Source organism: Schistosoma haematobium, chromosome ZW, assembly GCF_000699445.3.
Source record: "Schistosoma haematobium chromosome ZW, whole genome shotgun sequence".
NCBI lineage: Eukaryota > Metazoa > Platyhelminthes > Trematoda > Strigeidida > Schistosomatidae > Schistosoma > Schistosoma haematobium.
The window spans coordinates 26,484,067-26,507,928 of NC_067195.1; the positions used below are offsets into that span (position 1 = coordinate 26,484,067).

Below are 23,862 nucleotides of genomic sequence, written 5' to 3' on the forward strand. Positions count from 1 at the left end.
ACCTTAATAGCGTTAATTATATATTTGTATATTCTCCTTAAAGAGTGATACTTTTTATAAATGAAGAGTGTTATTTGCCAAAACAAGTCAATGTAGTTGGATAAAACAAGAGATTAACTCTAGTGATCCACATACATCAAATGCATTTATCATATTCAACAATAATAACAACCATCTCTTTGTAAAGTGTTCTCACATTAATGACTCCCGGAGATAGGATAGATAAATCACGAAGACGTGTATATACTTTTAATATATTAATTAACAATTAACAGCGATCGAGCAGCACACATTTCAGTTATCGAGAAGATAACATAAAAAGTTTATTAGATGCACATTTAGACCACACAAAGCTGTTTTTCAATTTGTTTTGTTTGTAAGAAACCAATTTCCATAAATATTAAATGCTAAATATTAGACGCTAAATAACAAACATTTACTCTATATGTGCATATTAATCACCAGCTTTTTAATATATTTTGAGTTATCGATTTTTATGGTACAGAACAACTTCATCGCGTAGTTTACTGAAAAAAGTGGAACAAGTTATTGGTGAACAGATGCTTTGATAATTATTTAGAAAGTATGATTACAAGTAAACTTAGTAACGGAAAGGTTGGTTACTACAATTATCAAGACCTTTTTAAGAGATCAAGTATTTTTAAGGGAAGTATGGTAAAAAGTAGATGTGCAGGTGCAACGATGATGAGCACATGGTATCTCCAAAATATATACATCTTGATATATATATGATACAATAATGCAGTTATCCAATATTAAGTATAATAGAAAGTTTCTTGGCTTCAAGTTACTGCATAGGACAGAAGTTCTTTAAAGTTGAAGTTTCCTACTAGACATTAATACTGTTAACCACTAGTTATTGGTTCTAAGTTTCGTAACAAATGCTGAAAAATAAAAGTGTTCTAAAAAATCCTTATATATAGTTAATTTTTCATATGTTCAATTAAGTTTATGGCTTTAACCTAACCAAATCTGCAATAACTTATGAAGCATCAAGTCGACTGCATGTCACGGGATATTGAATGTATGTACTTTAAGTTATGCTGATCTGTGAAAACATCAGAACGTTTTGTTCGGTCAGACAGTCAATCAATCAATAAATTGTCTAATGAATATGATGAATTCTAAAATAATTCTAAATTCAGTGGCGGAAGAATGTAGTTAAACCAATGATGGACATTCAGAAGCAAATATATTTATTATTATTATCATTAATATTATAATACAATATTGCATCACGTATTATATAATACCGATAACAAACTTATTGGGGAAGATCGTTAGATAATTACGATAGCAATAAACCTGTAAATTTAATTAGAATAAGCTACTAATAATATAATAAATACTTTTACTTTTTCAAACAAAAATATCATTTTGGGTCTATATGTTTACAGTAGACCAAAGTGAATACTGGATGGGGAGTTATTTGTACAGAATTTAATAGTTCATACGAAGTTATAACCTGATCTATAATACATATTATTACAAAGATATTAATAGTTTTTATAATAACCCCTTTATCAGCAAACGCTATTACATAGACTGTACGATTATTCTCATTTACTTGTGTATACTTTCAACATCTTCTTTGCCATATTCAAAATTTTAATGCTGACCTAGTATGATATTTGTATTATTGTGTATTTTATTCAGAAGAAAGTGTATATAATAAACTAACATTAATGAATAAAGTAATAATGATAATAACAAGATAACTTACAACAAATGAATTTTCAGTTTCAGCTTCTTTTTCTCCGGTATTGTAAAGTGTAATAGATAAACCAATAGCAAATATTAGAAAGCAATAAAACATTGAAACGACACGTTGCAAATGATTTCTATCGTAATAAAGAGAGAAATATAGAACTACATATGAGTGTGTATGAGATTTATACCACAATAGACATTATTTTGTTGAATAATAAAAAGAAAATTCACACTAAAAATAATAATCAGACTATATTGACTTACTAAATACTTCATATTATGATGGATAGTCAAGTCAAGATTAAGAATGATTATTAAAATAGAGCGATGATTTATGGTATATCTTGCAGTCAATAATATAAAATAATGGAGTTCAATATTTTCATTCGGAATCATATTATGATTTCGGAATTAATTTAATTATGACAAACATACCAACGATTAAGAGACTCTTTGAATAAGACATGACAGAGAAATTTCGAAAGTTATAACAAAGCCTACGAATATTAACCCCTTAACAATAACCATTATCACTAGGTCAGTCAACATTATCTAAACTTTATCAGTTGGGCTTAAAATAAAGTAATCTAAGTTGGCTTTTAAAAGCTTTTAAAAGAAAGCTTTTTACGACAATATTTGTTTGATCAACCTATGCGAACTAATCAGCTCCGTATAAACGGAGATATTTTTTACTTGAAAAGTTCAACATTTAACCGTAAATATAATTCCTTATGAAGGTTTTTATTTCTTCAAAAAGATATAGTTCTGATTTGTTATAAATTCAACGTTGATCGATATATGGCGAGAAGATTCGGCAGTAACAGACATAGCCTATCGTTTTAAGTTTTGATCTGTTATACGCTTCGACTATCAAGGTTGAACTTGATATTTAGGCTGAGAAAAATCCTAACTTTTATTGCTGCAGAACGTTTTCAATCGGTTAATAAAACTCAGTAAGCAGTAGTGCAGTGGTAAATCTTGAGTGAATCAATTCATGTAATAATACAAATTAAGTTTTTGATAGCACATTAACATAAATGTGAAATTACAAAGTAGGGACATTATTAGTCTTTATCATAGTTGTATTATATCGTTGAAGACGTCCTAAATGAAGAAAATAATGCTAAACAAAGCAAACAAACATTCAAATTACTCAAAAATTTAAATTTTCTTTAATGAAAAGTATTTTTTCGATCTGCATTTATTAGGTTACAATCTGTAATTTCATTATTTATCAAACATAAATTGTAAAACAGATCGAGTTCAAATGAAGCAGATGATACTAGGAGGATGACAAAGAATAGTTTCTGAAAAGAAAGTCATGAAAAATGATTTGAACATTTTTGCAATGTCTAATTCCCATTAACAGTTATTTTTGTTTTCAACAGTAAAAATATTGGCGCTTGATTTTTAAATTATTATACTCAAAATTACATATTTTATTTATTTATTTATTATTATTAGCTTTATTCAATACGATATTGTTGGTACAATAGAGAATTCTCAGCACAAGTTTTTTTTCCTACTTCTTGGTTGATCCTGAAGATAAATATTGAGTAATCGCCAGTTAAAATTTAGCAGTCCAGTCAATCGACATTTAAATGCGCAACCACGATATCTCTGATTGGGCCTTTTATAACTTGTACAACGAAAGGTTGTACACTTTTCAGAAACGCACCTGAATAGGTTATGCGATTAGTAGCCCTAGTGATACATTAAAACAAACAAAATTAGATAAGTTGTTGAAATATTTAGATAACAGTGGCAAGTAACCCAGTTATTCACGCAGGCCACCCGCGATGACCTGGTAATTCTTAGATCTCTGAGTCTTAGAAAGGAACCCTATGGTGTCCAATACACAAGTTGTTTCCAAACTTCAATTATAATTTCTGAATTAAATAAACAATCTTACTAATCAATCTAAATCGGAAGTACTTGATTGTTATGCTGATATGTTTGAAAAGATATTTGCTTGATGCCTATTTTTTTCCTGATATTAGCATATATTAGAATAGCTCGATTCGATTTCTTTAAAATAATTTTCTCTTAGTAAATAAGATTAAAACGCACTATACTTAAACACTCTTATTTAAGGAAGAGTTATTCAACCCTTGTTTACATATTCACGGAAGATACAGTTATACGAGACATCGCTGATATAGTGATTCTGTCTTGTTAATTTTGTAATTTTTCAGCAGTGTTATTATTTAGCTCTTAATGATCAGTCGTGTTCAAAACAAAATTAACAAGATGTAATAGGGTTATGTTATGTTAAGGATAGATTTTCGAAATTATGCTTTAAAAATCAATTAGAAAGTAATCAACCTAGAAGCTAAGACGATAAGTCCAATACAAAGATTTAGTTGCCCGTAAAAAAAATAAATACCAACCTGACGTAATCACAAAAGATAGGAATAAACTGAGTAAATATATAAAGTACATGGAAATAACAGTAGCATATGTATGCTGAACACACACCTAATAATGCAGTTTTTTTAGGGGGATCACTCGGTCAAAGTTGAAGCGGATCAATCACAAGTTAAGCTTTGATATAATTGAAATAATTCTTAGACTTCCGTTAACTAGTTACTCATTCCTTAGAAAGGAGGTTTAAAAGTAACACACATACTGGTTTCAGTAGGTATCCTTGATATAACAAATGACATAATGAATAGGCTGAATCCCGACTCAACTTTTCAGCTTCCATTCTTGGTACCAAAATATGATTTTATATTCATTCTGAAAACAAAGTATGAACAGTAGTTACATTTTTCATGCAACGCTAGATTTATCAAAGTTCACAGAGTGTAACGTGTAACTCAGAGCAACAAAAGGGTGCTCATTTGACGTTCGATAGTCGATAAATCCATCAACACCCCATGGAATTTTAATATGGACAATTCTTTATCCGATTCAGATATCATCACTAATGACATGCTAAAAGTATACATAAACTTAACATATTTCCTTCATTTATACATTATTTCGCTGGACTGTTTTCATGAATGGTAGATAAAGTAAGAAAAAGAAGGGTTGAAAGTTAGAGCTACATGATGTAAAGTAACCAACATTTACTAAGCATTAGAATCATTGTGGTGATTAGAAACGTTAAACAATTAAATGTTTCGTTAACCAAAACAAAATGTGCACCAATTTCGCTTATAGCTAATGAAAATAACTAAAATGTATTTACTAACATTGACACGAAAATGTGTTAGTATCAAGCTAATTCATAACTATCACCTTTATCAAGCAATTTGCTCAGAATAAATGAGATGTATTTAGTAAGTCATTTATCACAATAATGTTTTGCCAGTGAGTCGGAAAAACGGTGGAACGCAAAGAAAAACCAATAGCTGGTATTGAAACACTGAGACATCCAGATATTATTTTAAGAATTTTCATGATTCTTGATAATCTAGAAACTTTAACTGTTATTAACTTTGAGAGATCATATTATTATTTCCATTACCGTAATTACATATGAAGTTTGCATTCATTAAGCAAGCAACCTAAGGAAGTGGCAAATAAATTGGATCAACATGAATGTATTATTTTCCACTAAACAACAGTATACTGGAAGAGCACCAAGACTATGATTAGTGACGTAAAGTGCGTTTCTGTTTAACACTTCACATGTGTTAGTTATTCTAACAAACTGGTTGATGGGACTTTCGAAAATGAAGATGTGGTTAAGAGTAACTTCAATTGATCCATGTCATAATGAGGTTGCCTGTCAATACTCATCATTAATTTTATTGAATCGACTCACATCAAAAGATTGTAGTTTAATTCTATTCGATTTGACTGGTGCTATTCAATTCTGTATTCACTTAAAATAAATCATCTATGGATCAAATATATATGATATGGTAGCCATAAGTCATAATTCACAGCCATCTTTTATTCATGATGTTAATTTGTGTACTTTGCAAAAATTATATTTGGTGAAAACCTTTTTACATTTAACGCTTGGTTTGTTTAATTTAGATGCAAATAACTAGTTTTGTTTTTCAGGTTCATTCACATTTCATTCAAAGTAAGGATAATGGGCTACTAGAATCACCAATGAAGCTTTAATCATTTTTTTAAAAATAAGCGATTTATGAAAGTGACAAAAATTTGAAAAGATCAGTTCAAATCTCATTGATTTGATACAATATTTAAATAAATCACCTCTGTAAAAAACAATGCTAAGTTTAAATTGCTAAATGAAAGTTAGGAAAACGATGTAAAGATTCCGCCTAGAAATATAGTGATTTTTTTGTTTCATAGTAATCACTTCATGCTAATCAGGAATTGAAAAAGCCTATGTATTACATGTTTATACTAAATAAGAATATTCGGTGCATTTCTAGATAAGATCCTTATTAAAAGGCAGAATTATTCTTCTATCCACGGTACTGCGGATACAATTTTAATAAATATTCGGTGACTTTAGCGTAAATCAGACTATCATGACAAACAACAAATCATAATTTATGCATTGTGAGAACGGTTTGCTTCACAGTCAGTTTTCAGGTGTTGCGGTAATGATATGATGTCAAGGAAAATTACTTCGTAATTCATGAGCGCTAGTCAGGAGTGAATATTATTGATACTAATCTCGTTATATCCAAGTAAACCAAGTTATCAGTAACATAGTATCTAGTACAGATGTATGTCAGGTTAAGTCGCCTGATCTGCCATTAGTACATTTACAAGTTATCGAAAAGATAAAAGTCGAAAAAATAAAGACGATACTCTTTATGTTAGTGAAAAAATATAGCTTACCAAACATAATTTGAGAAGACTGAATAAAATCAAGGGAAGGAAAGTATTTATTAAGATTCAGGTTTTAGATGTTAACAACAAAACAACTTTTCACTCAGATGAAGCGCTTATGTTGAACATCTGCAGCCATAGATCATAGTTATCTTGTGAACCTGAAGACAGGTATCTCTCAATTTGGCTCATTTCAATAGTCAATGACTGTGAACTGACATCAATGTCGCTATCTGGTTGCCTTTAAACTTTTTCAACCATTGTTCTTACTTATTAACATCTGAAAACTTTTAGTAAATATATATATGAAGTATAGCATTTTAAAATGTACAAGGTTACATTCACTATGTATGTAACAATTACCACATTTATACCTATAAAAACAACAAAGAAATAACGAAGATTTTTCAGTTGACTAAATTTTATTAATAGGCTTATGGAACTATTTAGATTCCTTTTTTGTTTGGAGGAATCAAGTTTTCATTGTGAATAGACCACAATAAAAATGGCAGCTAGTATACTTAGCTTATGATGTAAATGTTTTGACTTCACTATTCTTTCACATATAATTTGTTTAACAGAAGTGTCACTCAAAAATCAGATATCATCGTTTGTATAAAATTAGAGAACAGCTAACCAAATATCATTAGATTAAATATCTCAGAATGATCTCAGTCGGTCTGTATTTAAGAGCAACGGAGCACTGGTTCATCCTAGAGTGGGTAACCTAACCAATATTCACCAACTACTCCTCTAGGAACTGACCATGTAGTAGGAATTCATACGTGCATACTTCCACCTCCAGTCAATTTACGAGGAAGTAGGACTATCACCAAATGTCATGACGATATTTTTAAACGTAGTACATCTGAAGTCCACGTGTTACTACTTTTTAATATAAATTCAAGAACTCATCTTTAGTTGAGTTACTAGTGAACATAAGATCATTGTTATTTGAAGGTATTTATTGAAGATTAGTTTCAAATTGATATGTGGTATTATTCCCAGACGGATCTCAGAATAAATTAACTATAATTTTACGGAAAATAGGATTTAAACTTATTGATGTTGATCTTGTGCAAAATTATTTACTCCTCCGAATGAAAATCTAGATAGTGATTTCTGTTTTCTTTCTGATGTGTCAAAAATCATGCAAACCGAACGACGTTAACTTTTGTATAACTGGTTAGAAATGTCATAGGTTCGATTAACTGAGTATTACCATGCCATGACACTTTTACTTTACTTTAAAGTAAATAACATTTATGTACGATCCTACCAAAGTGCAAATCAAAACATAAAACTGACAATAACATGATATATTGAAGTGATTCTACATGACTTTTTACGCCATAAATTTGTGAATTGAATTCTCTGAATAAGGCGATAGATGAAACAGCAAAACAACTAATCTTCTCAATTTATTTGAGTTTTGGAAGTGCACCTATTTTCATGATGAATTGGTTATTCAGTTTACGCTTTGCTTACATCTTTTGAGTTACTTATTGACATTGATTTTTAAAGACATATGGTATCTTTATTGTCCTTATCCACAGTTATCCTATTTATTATCAAGCATAACATTTTGTCGCTTTCAACTTAAAAACATGGCTGGTATTTTTCCCACTTAAGTTTAAGTTATCTAAATAAAAGTTTTATATAATGATTGTTTATTTGTAAATGTGCAACATTTTACTCAAATTAATCAATTATTTGTGAATGCACGTATGTAAATATGTATTTAATGCTTCACGTGCATAGTTCTCTGTAAAAATAAACATTGGCATGCTGTCTACGTTATATTCATGAATATTTCGATATTAAAGTTATTTATATGAATCAAACTTTTATATTTAGTGCAAAAATATGTGTTTCCTGTACTAATATTCATTGCAAATGAGTTTATGCACATATTTACTTAATATTTAGAAAGTCAAAGTATCTTAGTGGAATTTGTGATTTTAACTAATTAGAAGTGTGGATGATAGTGAGGATAATCAATTCCTTAACTTTTAAGATCAATACATCGATGTAGTGTTATTGAAGTCTCACTATTTTAACTCACGGTTAAATTACGTTGTATATAATACCGTTTCGAAATTGACAGATTTTGCATAATGTACAAAAATTATGTTTCCAGGTTTTAATGCATAATAAATCAGGAACTCATCTAATTATATATATATGTAAAGCCTAAGTAAAATACAGAAAAGATGATAAGTGAACACATAAAATCCACATGAAAACAAATGTTAAAAAAGAGAGTAAGACAAAGAAAACGAAAACTATTAAGGTGGGAGGACAGAGGAACAAAGCTATTGAAAATAATAAAGACGTGTAGATGTTACTGTACTGTATTAATAAAATCGAAGAAAGGAATCGATGACTATTAGAAAGGTGAAACTATATCATATATATATAACTAGAAACAAAGCGACAAGGTAATAGGGATGACAGTATAAAATTCAGCGAAGAATGTGCATGTAATTAACTTCCGCGAATTATGATACAAATTCTATGGAAAATCCATTGTATAGACTGAAAATAAGATACCCAATTAAACCAAAAATAATTAGTTTATTATTTATACCATCAAACAAATATGAGAAGAAAGAGTGACAAATAATTTTTGATTCAACAACAAGAAACACAGGTTTGAAATACAACTAAGCAAATGCAAAATAAGAAGGGAAACTTTAGGAATATCGTTTAGTGTTTATCTCAGTGTTTTATGATGGGTAAACTGTAGGAAAATAACTTTATAACACACTGACGTCAGCGAAAATGATTTTGTAAGCTGTAGGAACAAATGTTTCTCACGAATCATAGTCTTTGATTCATCTTGTTTTCCACAGGCTACGGGTGAATACTTCTGAGGAACCCTTAAATCAGTGAATGGTTTATTTATTAATCCTAAATATCAAATTATTTACCAGCCTATTTAGCGTTTCGATGAAAAGCTATCTTTGAGCTGTGAAAAATTTTACAAAACAATTAGATAAACTGCGAATGATATTCATTATGTTGACTAAAATCTAAGAGGGAAATATATATAAATCGGTCTATTTATCAGTTGATGACTTATAGAATTATTAATTATTTTGATAGAGAACATCTCAGTGAATATAGTCAAAGGAACTAAGGATGTGGAACGTTATATACAGACCGTTTATTAAAAAACATAAAACCTTTAGTATAAACGCGAATTTGCTGCATCTATCACTTTTCATTTTCAGTTGAAAATGTGTCATCTTGATGTAAGTAGCAAGATGGAAAGTACACTTGAAAGGTTAACATATAAAAGTTTCATCTTTGACCTAAGATAAGAAGACGTATCAGTCTGTCGAAGAAATGCCTTTTTTATTTATCCGAATTCTGTAAACATTTTTAATTTTCAAAAATAAACTATACACAATCCGGGTTCGTCTCCAGTATTTCATTGTAATGAATGTAGTATTAACACATACTAGTCATGAAGTCGTTTGTTTAAGAATACATTCAGCAACTTCACAAAAACTTCTACATTGTACGTATGATGAGTGCTGAATCATTAAGGCTTATAATCGTCGGTGATAGTAAATTACTCAGAAATGAAACACAGCCTATCTTTCCACATTTGAAGACACTCCAACAATTCCTGGGAATTATGAATGGTGACAAATCGACTAATGCATGAATTCAGAAACAAATTGCATTTATTTTATACTAATGCATCTTAGATGATTACTATGATCAGATTTCTATAGAAATATAGAAAGCCCAACAATTTTTAATTACATGGTGAATATTGCTTAGTTACTTTTCAATCCATGGTGCTATATGTCATAATTGCAACAATGAATAGATTTAAAAAGTTCGAAACTTAAACATATGTCAAATGACTTGCATTTATGTAAATCCCCCATAGTTAAGTGAAGTACAATACACGAAGTGGTAGACGTTTCTTAAGTTGACCACCTATTCTTGTAGGAACGAATTTTCAGGATGAATGAACGTAAAGATTTTATTTTTTATTCAATGGTTGTGGTGATTTTGTGCAGTTACAATAATTTAAGTAGTTTCGTTTCCGATAAGCTACCATTTACTCATTGCATTTTGTGAGAACTTCTAACAAATGATCAGGAAATCTTGCTGAGAGGTGAGAATCAGTAACTTTTTTATCTACTTAAAGTTTACTTACAGAAAGTATTATTTCTGGAAAGTGTATTGATACAGCTTGGTTTTAGAAGACGAATAAATATACATACGCTTTCTATGGGATTACCACAATTGTAAACAGAGAACACGTGTAAATACGTTATCACTTCAGAAACCTACTCTTACTTTCTAAATGAAAAGTCCATCATAAAGAATGAAGCCAAATATATGTTAACATAAAAAAATAAATTAAATAACGGAAATCTCCATACAAAATACTAAAATGTCTCACTCTGAATTCTACAGAATGAATTCAGTCTGGTTTGGTTCAGAAGCAATATACTATTTGGGACACTATTTGGTATTTATCCAGCTGAATGTATTACATATAATAAATAAACCTAGCAATAAGCAGGTAATATACTATCTACATAACATTTGAATGAGATTTAAAGAATGTTCTATACATTAACATTTAGATTCTAATTTATGTGATAAATTCAAAAATCGTTGGTGCCTTTACTAATTTCAGTTCAGTTTTACAAAATGCATTTGTTTACAATGCAGTTTAAAGTAAGCAATGATGCTTCCTTTATTATCAGAAGGTTTAAATAATAAAAGTAAAAAAAAGTGTCCTAATTTATAAAATCGGCTGACTTCCGCATTATAACCATTATTTTATATAAGTACTGTATATTTGTTTGCAAAATCCAAGTTCAAATAAGTTTAATCAAACAATTTTACGAGGATAATTATAATATTCACGAATATAAAGTTATCATTTGACATTTATTCAGTTATTAAATAAGTTTAAATAGAACTTTAGAATTGAAAACACATTAAATTGTCATATTAATTTTATTATTTTAGTAAGTGATCCTCATGTACAGAATATTCAAGACAGTATATTGGTTTAATGAAAATGGAAAAGTTTATTTAACCTTTATGAAACCTGTTTACAAATGCATCTTATTAATTTCAAACATTGTCATTTTACTTTTTTTCACGTTATGTCAGTCATCAAATCCAACCTTATATGTTCGAGTTATATTTATGTTTTATATTAAATTATTTCCTTTGTTGAAAGCTTATAACCAAATTGTAATAAGCGATTATTAGTGTAAACACAGTTAATGATTCCTGAAAGCAAGACGTTTCATTTTCATGTTAGAAGAAACTCGTATGATTTAAAGATGATTTTCATCATAGCCTCATGTCATCTTGACAACCTTTCTAACCCAAGAACTTCAAATGAGATTTGAATTCACGAGTTTATAATAATTCTTATTCACCTAAACAAATGGTTTGGTAAAGTTGTTATTACTTTTAAGATAGTCTGATAAAACTACAATTCTGTAGTTCACTAAACATCAACATTACCTGTTTTCTTTGACTTTATATTCTAACACAATGATTAAAAAGCAATTTTTTAAAAATGCACCCTCAATAGTTACAGAGAGCCTTGGAGTGTTAAAAACACAACAGGGCTAGTAGAAACACTAGTTTGTTGATTACGTGCCGTCAGTTGATTGGTAGTGAGAACTGACTCGAAGAATATTGGGAAACTAGCCTTCTCTAAAGGTTCAAACATGCTGTTTCACCATAAAATTTTATTTATATATCTTCTGATTGTAATATTTTTATGAACATAATCTTCATTAGATATAAAGCTTTTCACTCAGTTTAACTTTTATAGATTAAGCTATAAGGATAAAAATAATACTATCTTAATGTTGAGACAGTGTAATGCCTTAACAGTAGAAATTCAGCTTTATTTGAATTCCTTCAGTAGTCACATGTGCATTTCAGATTTAATAGCTTTATAAATAATCGTGTCAAGTTTGACGACGTTACCTTCTCTAAATTGTATGGGTAATTTTAATGTTCTGATTTGTGAGTATTTTAAATTTATTTAATGTATAATATAAGAGCTGTCTGGACGTGATTAAATGTACTCATTAATACTATTAAATAAGTTACTGTCAATGAATGGTATGGAACTTCACACTTATTTTCCCTTGATTTTATGTTCAAGATTCTCAGTACATGTTTCATTTCAGGCAACATTTTAGTGAGGATTTCTTCCTCAAGTAAGTCTTAAAGGGAGGAAATCATTAGGTTAAGTTTTTGAACTGATACCGTTATTTTATAAAAAATAAAATATTTTTCAGTATACAATCTAATCAAAGGAAATCAGAATATTTAACAAGCACGATACATTTTATCACCAAAAATTTAAATTGCTTCCTGATGCTTTTTTGTCTAGTTAGTTGAATCATTTTATTCAGTTTCCAGCCTGTTGTGAGCGAAATCAGTTATGTTTTTCTCTAGAAACCTATTTCACTCAAGAAGTCTCATCTTCTTTGAATAAGATATCAGAAAACCTAATTTTTGCTGATGAAAAACTGATTCTTGAATACGTAATATGATATGGAGATATAACTTTTGCTTGTTAGTTCAATTATTGACTAAAAGGAAATTAGTGAGGCTGTGCTCATCTTCAGCGATCGTCATTCGTCGCGTATAGTTTTAATGCGTATCCATTTTTGTGATAATACAAGAAATCTTCTAAATGGGGTTTTCGTCATTCTAAAGATTTTGGGGATTCAGACGACGAGTTATTATTTAATGTTCATTTATTCGGATATTCACACTATTTACCGGCTTATTGAAAAACCTAAACATAAACTTGGTCAAATCATAGAATTTAAATGTTTGTCAACACTACTTAAATAAACAGTTTGATTAAGTAACCAGTTAAAAACGTCCTGCATTATCTCACTCGCATAATTTTGAGTGAAATAGTATTGAAAACGGTCTCATTAGTTCATTTGATTTTGTACTGTCAAAGAAGTAGTTCACTAACTCTATATGCAAAAACTGTTTTATTTTTTGTTCACAGCATAAATGATATCAGTCAGATGTTGAAAAATACTTTTTCAATCAAAACCTTTGTTAAGTGGAGATGGAATGAGTCCTGATAGGTAAACACTGACTGGTATTCTGTTAGAAACTAGTTTGAACTCGGTCACTGGTTCGATGTAACACATAGAGTTACTCTAGTCACTACTCATTGCCAATCTAAACCACTTATTAACACAGAACAAATAAAGGTAGAATAGATGAAAACTCAACACTAAGTGTTATATCGCTTGATTTATTTAGGTTTTTTTTATAAACTAAATAAGTTGTGGTTTAACGAAAGACTCAAAATAATTCGACATCAATAGGATTCTAACCATAATGCTTTGTAGCAAGCAATAAGGAAACATGAATTATGAAGAATAATGTGCAGTAATCATTCGGGAAAATTAGTTTTCTTGTGTAAAAATTCATTGAACAGTATTAATATGTTGTTTCTTCATATGACTGAGAATCATTCATTCTGTAGCATTTGCATAAAATATTCTGGGAAATTTCGTTTTCACTTGACCATTCGCTTTTTTTCTTATATTTCAGAAAATGTATCAAATCGCACTTCTTATGAGTTTATGTTTATTGGAATCGTAAAGTAATTTTACGTATGTGGTCATCAAAGATTTAAGGTGATTAGTTTTCTACAAATACTTGTAAAACTGATGGTGAAATTACAGCTTTAAGTAGAAGCTTATGTTTTTGACAATTTATAATGAACTATCAAATCTAAAGAAGAGCTCTAAGCATACTCACTTTCTTCATATAGAAAATAAGAAAAGTTTGAATTAAGAGTATGATACAGGTACTGTATCCCACCTAGTTTACAGCATGATTTACATATACATGACACAAAGGGATGAAATTATCTGAAGTCATTGCAAAATCTGTGACCTCTGATTTCACGAGAATTTTTTACAGACCCTTCGTCTATCATGGACATTATTATTACTTATTCTATAGTAAGTTATATTTGGTCTAATGTTCCCGCCTGTTTGACATCGTCAAAAATTCACTTATCTTTTTTCTCTGAATTTTGGTTAATACCCATCTTTTAATTTTCATGTAAATATCGTCAATGTTCAACCGCATAACATAAAGCTTTTTGAACTATCATATTACATACATTGTAGACCCCTAGAATTGCGTCATTCGATTCATGTATTAATGATTATATTCAAATATTAAAGTGAACCTATCCACCTTTATCTTATAATTTTCTCGCTAAACTTGAAAACGTCTGGGTTTATGTTCCTGTGTAACACCCTTTTGATTTATATAGATTTTGATGTTTGTTGCAACCCATATATTATGTATGCTGAGCCACAACGAAAGTTAGTCAAAAAAAGAATCTCCACTTCTCACTTTCTAAATGTTTAAATAGAAATATCTCACTATATTTTACATACAAAAATAGAATATGTGTATAAACTTCAATTTATAATCTTAATTTATTTTTGCCTTGTTCCGCGAAGGATCATTTTTGAGTAAAGCTGGTTTCACAGTAAAATATGTGACTTATGAAGTCTGTTTAGAAATCGAAATTCTTCATCTTCACTCTTCTACTTAATCTATCAACAAAATATATTATTAAAGTTTTATAAAAGACCCGACTACATGCTCAAAAATCAAAATTAATGTGGTCTATTCTGAGGTAATTCGTTTGCCAATTGTGAGTTCAGTATTATGTTCAGAGGTGAATTAAGATGGTTTTGATAGAAGACCTAGTTAAGTGCCCGTTTCACTCTGATTTGCTTCTTTCTACTTTTGCAAGAAACCAGCCCAATTTGAATTCCTTCGCCAAATCAATCTTATTGACTAGCATAAAATTTATAGTGCTTACATTGCAAACACATATGATAAATCGAAACACAGTGGAAGCAGATGATTAGATATTTAATTTTTATCCAAATGAAAGTTCTCTGTTAGATATTTGAAGATATATAGAATGTAGATAATATAAATATCTATATATCTACGTTGAGCTTTTGGGTACTTACGCATCTACTGTTTCTATTATTTTAATTAATACTATTCATACAGATGCTCTTACCAAGTTATATCAGCCACATGGCGTAATGCCATGTAGTACGTTATTTATTTTACAGTGTGAATAGTAAAATCAAACTGGAACTGCTGTTAACATGATTGTATTACGGTTAAATAGTTAGTGTGAAAAGAGAACCTTATGACGAATAAACGTTCATCAGAATCATTGATTCACTAATTTATAAGGGGTCCATATGTTATGAACAGTTCATTTAGGTTTATTTAGTTGAATAACACTGAATGTTCAAATAACAAATTTCACTTCTCCATCCCTTTGTTTAGGATGCTAAGTTAATTAGCTATAATATTCTTATTCCGATTTTTGGACACCTTTGATTTTCATTCATTTGACACTGATTTAACAAATGACAGTTACATTTATTAACTGATTATTTATTCATACATAATTTGAAATCAGTTTAAACAATTACTCGACATGATAAATAAGGGTTATTGATACAATCCAATATACTTGATAGATATTTATATATTGAGAAAAGAATGGTTAAATAAGCTATGCTTTTTTAATGAACCCTTTGATTATCCTTTATTACGAAAGACCAATATGGTTACATCGACTTTATTTCTAAAACGATTAATGATTAGATTAGAAATCCTTCTTCTCTTTGGTTGCAAGAATAAAAAGCCAAATTCATAAACAAAACTCTCACAGTTTATGACAGATAAAACTTGCTATGACGTCTATTGACTAAGCACACACAAACTAGAAAACGATTTTTTAAAAATCTTGATTTAATCGTTTTCGAGAGAATGAATAAATCGTCAACATTTTCTCGAATCAATCAATAATCGAAGGACCAGTTTCACATTCAATTGTGATTAAGGTTAGATACTGTGTTCATTTTTATAGGCAAGGCTAGATTTTAATTTTAGTTTTAAACATACTCGAAGTGACTACATTAAGATGCCGAAAAGCCTATTTACAGAGTGACTTGTGAAGCTTTCTCAGCAACACATCAAGCTCAAAACGTAATCAGAATTCAAAAGTATTCACAACTTGTTCTGCAGACATGTGCAATCACACGACTTAATGGATAATAAGTAATTTTGGGTAATGTACACGTTATATTTCAGTAAGATCGTCTTAAACATCAAATCCAAAGTTTTGATAACTTGTCTCCGTCCAATAGAATGTCAAATAATGAGAAATGGATAATTTATAAACGTAATTTCTTCACCATTGTGTTCCTTAGGATCACTTCTATGAATTTACACATGTTTATATTTTTAAAACAACACTTTAATTTATATAGATGTTTATTCGATCAAATAATCATTACTGACTAAACAATTTCTTCATGTGACTGACATCAAACAAGCTGGAATAAATTTCCATGAGTCCACAACAAGTAAAGATGTAAACTAACAGAATTTCCATATCTAAATAGAGATTAACTGTACAGTATGACGTTATACCTTTCAAGGTTAAATGGTGGATCATAACTTTTACTATGTAAAAATAATAATGTCCTTACACGTTGTCTCTAAAGCATAGCGATATAATAAACGCTATTTTTAATTTTTTACACCTTGCCATAAAAATAATCTCTAAGCCATCCAATACACACTAATAAACATTAATAAGACTAAACTGTGCTCATACTGTTTGGTATTCTATACCTTGCTACTGCATCAAACAAAGAAATAAGTTTTCATGACTCACTTCGCTTTCCTTGCTGAATTTGCGGACACTTTTAATGGTCCCCCATCACCTTCCACATTTTTGCCATTTGTTATTTGATCCGAATCAGGTACAGACGTATTAAAATGAATTTTACCCATAATTATTTACAGAATAATAAACATGTATTATTGATATTTTTGTCAAAATATTTACTATTCGATCAAACGATTAAAATTTTGATTTTCCTTCTTCTGAAGTACCCTTTATTGTTGAAAGTGTTACCTCGATAAGTAGCTTTACGTGGTGTTTTACTCTAAAAAACAGACGGTCGAATTATACATGAATATATATATATATACGCATGAAAAGTGTTCACGTGATCAAGAAGCTTAGTAATATGTTCACATTTTAGCAAGCATACAAACACAAAGGCAATTCATCCGAATCTGTTTATCCTACTACGATTTAGGGTCACTTCAAAATTTGATGACTACACAATAAGCACAAATCAACCAATGAGATTTTACAGTAGAAATGTTTTCAGCAAAATAATACGTAGAAGTTGTACAATTATTCACTGTTGATTAGAGATTATTTCAAAAATATTTAGCACAGATTCCTAACGGATACCCACTGAAATTTATTGAGAAATATGGCAAACGTGAAGATAAAAAACCCAAAGAAATTACAGCAAATAAAAAGCCTATTTTTATTCAACTTCAATTCAGAGGTGACGATGTCACAGGATCAATCAGTATGAGACTAAAAACTCCACTGACAAGAACTTATCCTGCAGCGAAATTGATTGTCCTGTCCAAAACAACATGTTCTTTGACACAATCAAAGGTCGACAGGTATCCCTTTCATGTTACCACCAACTGTGTATACAAATTTACATGTATCTGCCAAAGCAGTTACATTGGTAGAACAGAAAGGAGAGCCTACGTCCGATTCAAAGAACATATTCCGAAAAGTTTAAGGTTAAATGGATTGAACGCATTCAACAGTGCTATCGCAAGACATCTCCTTGATACAGGACATAAAGCTGATATACTGAAGTCCTTCAAGGTGATTAACAAACAATCAAACTCGAACCTTTTGAAATTCGCTGAAGCGTTAGCAATCAAACGTTTAAAACCAGATCTATGTATACAAAAAGAGACGGTAATAAATCTTTCTTTACCCTGGTAACAATAACCCCCACTCTTTCTATTAATTTGCTCCTATTTATTTATTTATTTATTTATTACGTCATTATTGCAACTCTTTCTGAAATATAGATTACATCATACATAACTGATTGATTTCAATTCATATTTTCTTTATTACCATCAATCTATTTTCATGAGTTCTAATCACTATTTCAATGTTCCAGAACTTTCCCTCTCTAACTTGATTTATTTATTCGAATCAAACATTTTATGAGCTCATTAACTCTATCTGAATCATCGCTACATCATGATACACATGTATTCATCCTTAATCACACTCTTATGTATAAATATGTCAATATCTGTAATAATGTTGAATTTCAAATATTTTAAGTTGTAAGCAGCTGATGAGAACCTAATGAAATAAAATGAATTCACATTATTCTGCACCAATCTTAGTTCTTGCTCTCTTTAAGATAATAAAGGGAACTATGTGTATGAAAAAACTGAATTGTTATAAAGGAAGCAGAATATATTTGTAAAATTTCAGCGATTGAATTTTTCAAGGAAAAAGCTTGGACCGGGTTGCCAAGCGAAACGTTGGATTTACTTAAAATTTAATCGCTGAGATTTTACGAGTATATTTTTCTTTCCTAATGTCTTGCATTAAATCAACGTCCAAAGTCTGTGTAACTATTCGTTCAAACTTAGACGAAAGTCCTTATATGAGTTGTCATAATTATACATAATTTGTTTTAGCACAAGTCCATAAAGATTTATATTAATTGTCCTTCGAGAAAATAGATTTGCATATTACTTATTGTGTTTAGTATAAGTTGTTGTCAGCTTCTTTTACCAGATTTAAATATTTTGATATTTCTACTTTTTGAGCCTCAGCTCACAACCAACCAACAAATGAAAGTGTCATTCGAAAGTTGTCTTCTTGGATTCTTTTAATGTGTTTATAATTTTTTGCATTTTCGATTAATGGCTAGTATAATTAATATTTCCCTATCAAAAAATATTTAATGTTTGTAAGCAGAGATGGATGGTGGCTAGGAGTGGAACCCTGGAGGCGCGTTCTGTCCTATTCGGGACTCGTCAGTAGTGTATACCTGCATCCCATAGTGGATGTTCACTCCAGGACGTGAACCCAGTACCGTTCGCTTCAAATGCTATCGTGTTATCTACTTAGCTACCGAGAGCCATTGGCTAGTGCAAGCAGGACAGGCCAAAAAGAGATTGATTAATAACAGTCTTAAACATCAATGTAAGATTCAAACAAGCAATACAAATGAATTATATTTAGTGTTTGCTACAGGAAACCTTGGTAATATTCCCTATTGTTTTCAAAACCCTTCAGGGGGTCTACGAATAATCTCAAAGATTATGAAGTATCTAACGTTTATAAATGATATTCTAGCTACTTAAATCGGTGAGCATACTGTAGGGAAACATCAATACATTTTCTGGGGATTTCGAAAAAAAAATAATAAGCACAAAATATTCATATGAGTCAAATGATTCTCAATAAAGGTTTTTGGATAAATCTGACTACAGGCTAGTGTTTTTCTGTCCAAATAAAACATTTCATGAGCACGGAAAGGCCAGATAATTACAGTGGATCCCTAAAGTGAGTACGTCTACACGTATAGAATCCCATTTTAAAAAACTTCAAAAATATAATTGATTTTGGTGCAAACTTTATGTGTATCTAATTCTCTTACACTGGGAACCATTTAATTAATAGTCACTCTGTGAGTAAATTTATGGAAATTTCAAAGTTACTAAGATTTTTCAGTGAGATAGATGAATTCAGGAAGATAAATAATTTCCAGGATGAAGAATGATAACATTATTTGAAAGTTTTCAAAAGTCATCTTACTTTGTCAACTGCATTCAATTTTGAAATGGCTTCACACCCCAAATTATGTCATCTCTTAGTTAATACTCAGATGAACTTACATTCTAAAGCTATCAAACTGCTGTATGTCATCATTCAAAATGATTCATTCAACTCTGTAATTCTGTTTCACAATGAATTACATGAAAGCAATATATTTTTAAATCAAGTCGAGCTTACAATTATGTTTTGTCGAGTAATATTTTTCATCAGGAACTGACTAAGTGGATATGGAATTCCCCGAATCTTTCCATAACAAAACAAAACGCTTGAAACATTGAGTTGGTGCAGATAACTTTGGTTAAAATAATTAAGATTCAAAATCGTGGTCATACTAAGTTCGATTTCAAAACTGTCACTAGTTTTTAGATAACACCTTATTAGTTATGAAGAGTTTCAAATTCGTGGTTTGAAAATCATTAACTGTACTCAATAGTTTAATTATATTATGTTAACTTGAAGCATAATGCATCCCTCGTAATGTTATATTATTGTGACTTGTAACTTAGCAACCAATCCAAAAGTGTGTTCTAAAATCTAAGCTTTCCTTATTGTTTACTAACAAACTATTTTACTCAATTTCCTATTGAATTTATCGAATTTAAAACCACTGTTTTATATAGCTTCACTTGCTATGTTCGAAAATTAACTTTTTATGGTAAGTATTACAATAAGAATATAATATATCAATTCACTGAAATATGATAATTTGTTAAATTACCAAACAGATTTCAACTAGTCATAGCATTTATTCATGTCATGAAAAACTAGTCAAATATGAAAGAAATCTCCACGCCTAGTTAGTCAATATAGTAGTTGAAGTGATTAACATATAAAATATTTTGAAAGATGTTTATATTACCAAATGGCTAGTCAACGTTTAGAATTTCCCTTTTATTGCTTTGTTTGCCTGATATTATAAAAGATTTCATTCGGATTGGCAAAGATATATACAAGTCTGTAACTTATTTTGCAATTTTGCTAAGACTATGAGTCAATAAGACTAATCTAACGAAGAAGTATAATATAATCATTCATCAAAGTAAAAATGAAATATACAAAACATTTGGTATTTAAATAAAATCGGTTTTATAGTTCCGTGTTTAATGCTTTCTAAAATGGATTGATTATATAAGAATGAGGATTTGTAAAGCTGAAATAAGATCAGTGGATGGATATTCATCGGTGGGATCCCTAAAATATTGTCAATCTTCATCATTTTCTTATATTTTGTGCTATGACCACTTTTTCATTATCTTCAGCATTAAGGAAAACTCGGATAATCAACTAGTTCGTTACCCTCAGGCTTTTGATTCAAAGATGTTATGAATAATTGTGTTTTACAATTAAAACAAAGAAAAGTAAAGATTTTTGTGATTTAAGTAATACCTACAAGGTTTTATTATCAAGTTTAATTATTAAATAAAATCAAAACACGGCTTGATTGGAAAATGTTACAATATGAAAATGGTCAATTTCAGTTTTTTATTTATTATGTCTTATTTGTTCACGTGAAGTTGAACTTAAGTGGCTACTTTTCTAGTTATTAAGCACTGATTAGACATATAATCATCTTATTTACAGTCCATTTAGAATATTACTTGGCTTCTTTATAAATCATCAGTTGTCCATTTGTATTCAGTTTACAATAAATTGATAGAAAGACTTACAGTAATATTGCAAACTCATTGAATTGGTTATTCATCAGTGAGTATATTCATAAAGATAGTTGATAGCTAAAATGTAGAGAGGTGAATGAACTGAAGAAACTCTTAATTTACAATGTGATTCACTTCTAAAACGGTGTTTCACTAGTCTTGCTACTCAAGAAAACTACTTGATACTCTTCATCTTACTATAATCAAAATTCCATGATAATATGAAATGAAGTGTTGAAAGTTTAAGGGTAGAGCGATAACAATAAGTTTTAAAATGTGTACAATTATTGATATGTGTCTATTTGTAGATTATTAGGACAACTTAACAACGGTATCAAGTAAACACAAGACTTATTCTGAGTTGCGTTTGTCATTTTCAAGACTAAACAAAATAGTTTTTAAAGGAATGAAATAAGTTTGTATTTATTCATAGGCTAATGGAACATTTCAATTAAAATGAATTAATTTTTTATTGTCGAGTTCATCAATCGATTAAAGCTAGACCACTATGAAAACCTGGAAGCACTGGATGGCCGATTCGTCCTGGCACGGGACTCAACAGTGAGCATCCACGACCCCGCATACGGGCCTCGAACCCAGGACTCTCGGTCTCGCAGGCGAACGCTTAACCTCTGGACCTCTGAGCCGGCACCCAGCGGTGTTATTGCTTAACTACAACCAATCCAAAATATTGCGCGAATAATTAGGTATACTGTGGATGAAGATTATTATACATTGGCTATAATAATCACTTTGATATCTAAACAGAGAGTGAAAACATGCAATATATCTAGGTGCGCCGTAATATGGACAGGGACTTGGTAAATTCATACCTTGAATGTTTAGATATTGAAAATCATGGCGTGAACTACACCCTGATTAACATCATGTCAGTAATTAAAGGTGCATCTTTATTATAGAAATTAGAGTAACCTGTATATATACGTACAGGGTATACATTAATATTTACACTAAAAGAAACTGTGTGTAACCAGTCCACTCAAAAATAGCTTGTTAAGTTTCGTAAATTACTTTAGTAGACTGAGTCCAACACAAATGACAGCTAATAACTGCAAATAACCTTAACTAAAGAATTCAGTGAGAACTACTCGATATTTTAGAATTAGGTCGAAAACAAAACTTGTGTTCAATATCATTATAAAATTAGCTAACACTTACAAAGAATTACTTACAATTTTTAAATTTGTGATGCCACATACGCACTGTAATTATTGTTCTTAAGACATAATGAGGTTTTAGTGACTTCACAAAAACTGTCTTCCAATTAGACACAACAATTTTACTTCCAGTCACAATCCTTTGAAATGATATTATTGGACGCAAAAGAGGATAGGAAGAGATTTATTTCGTTTAAAAAAGTTGAAAATGAAACCAATTATAAGCGGCTTGTTATTGGTCATGGGTTGATCTAACCTGATCACTTCAGTCAGTTTCTAAAAATAATTCCAAATGATGTTATTAGAATTAGTCTTTTCTAAACATGATGTGTAACGAAAGCGGGGGTTAACAAAGTGACAACTTTGAATAAATGAGCAGTCAATGAAATATTCATGTGACATCCTTCTTCAAATATTGAGTAATAACAGATCATTAGTTAGTATCTATCATGTGACGTTTGCTACTAAAGCATTCTAGCTAGAAGGATAATAATTTTCTGATGTCTCGTGATTTTACATGTTTATCTAACTGGTTAATAACAATTATTTTTCTACCATCCAATGTAAATTATTGACGTGATAGTAGTTGAAAATTTTATTATATTAACATTTTTAACTGTTTTATTGAGTGTATTTTACAACAGTAATCGATTTCATTATAAGCGAAGATGGATAGTGGCCAGCAGAGGAATCCAGGATGCGGGTTTCGTCCCATTTATGACCCGTCATTTGG

The 23,862-nt window shown here is 30.0% G+C and overlaps 1 protein-coding gene across 1 annotated transcript in view; it reads right to left on the bottom strand.

Moving 5' to 3' along the window:
* The window catches only part of MS3_00003131 (uncharacterized protein), a 48,676-nt gene extending 25,192 nt beyond the window's left edge, over positions 1–23,484 (bottom strand). Inside the window, exons 1-3 of the mRNA XM_035729398.2 lie at positions 23,145–23,484; positions 17,279–17,552; positions 1,745–1,862 (exon numbers count right to left, since the gene is read on the bottom strand). Coding sequence (XP_035586499.1) covers positions 1,745–1,862; positions 17,279–17,397 — 237 coding nt within the window. The 5' untranslated portion in view covers positions 17,398–17,552; positions 23,145–23,484. The remainder of the gene's footprint in view (positions 1–1,744; positions 1,863–17,278; positions 17,553–23,144) is intronic.
* Positions 23,485–23,862: the final 378 nt, after the last annotated feature.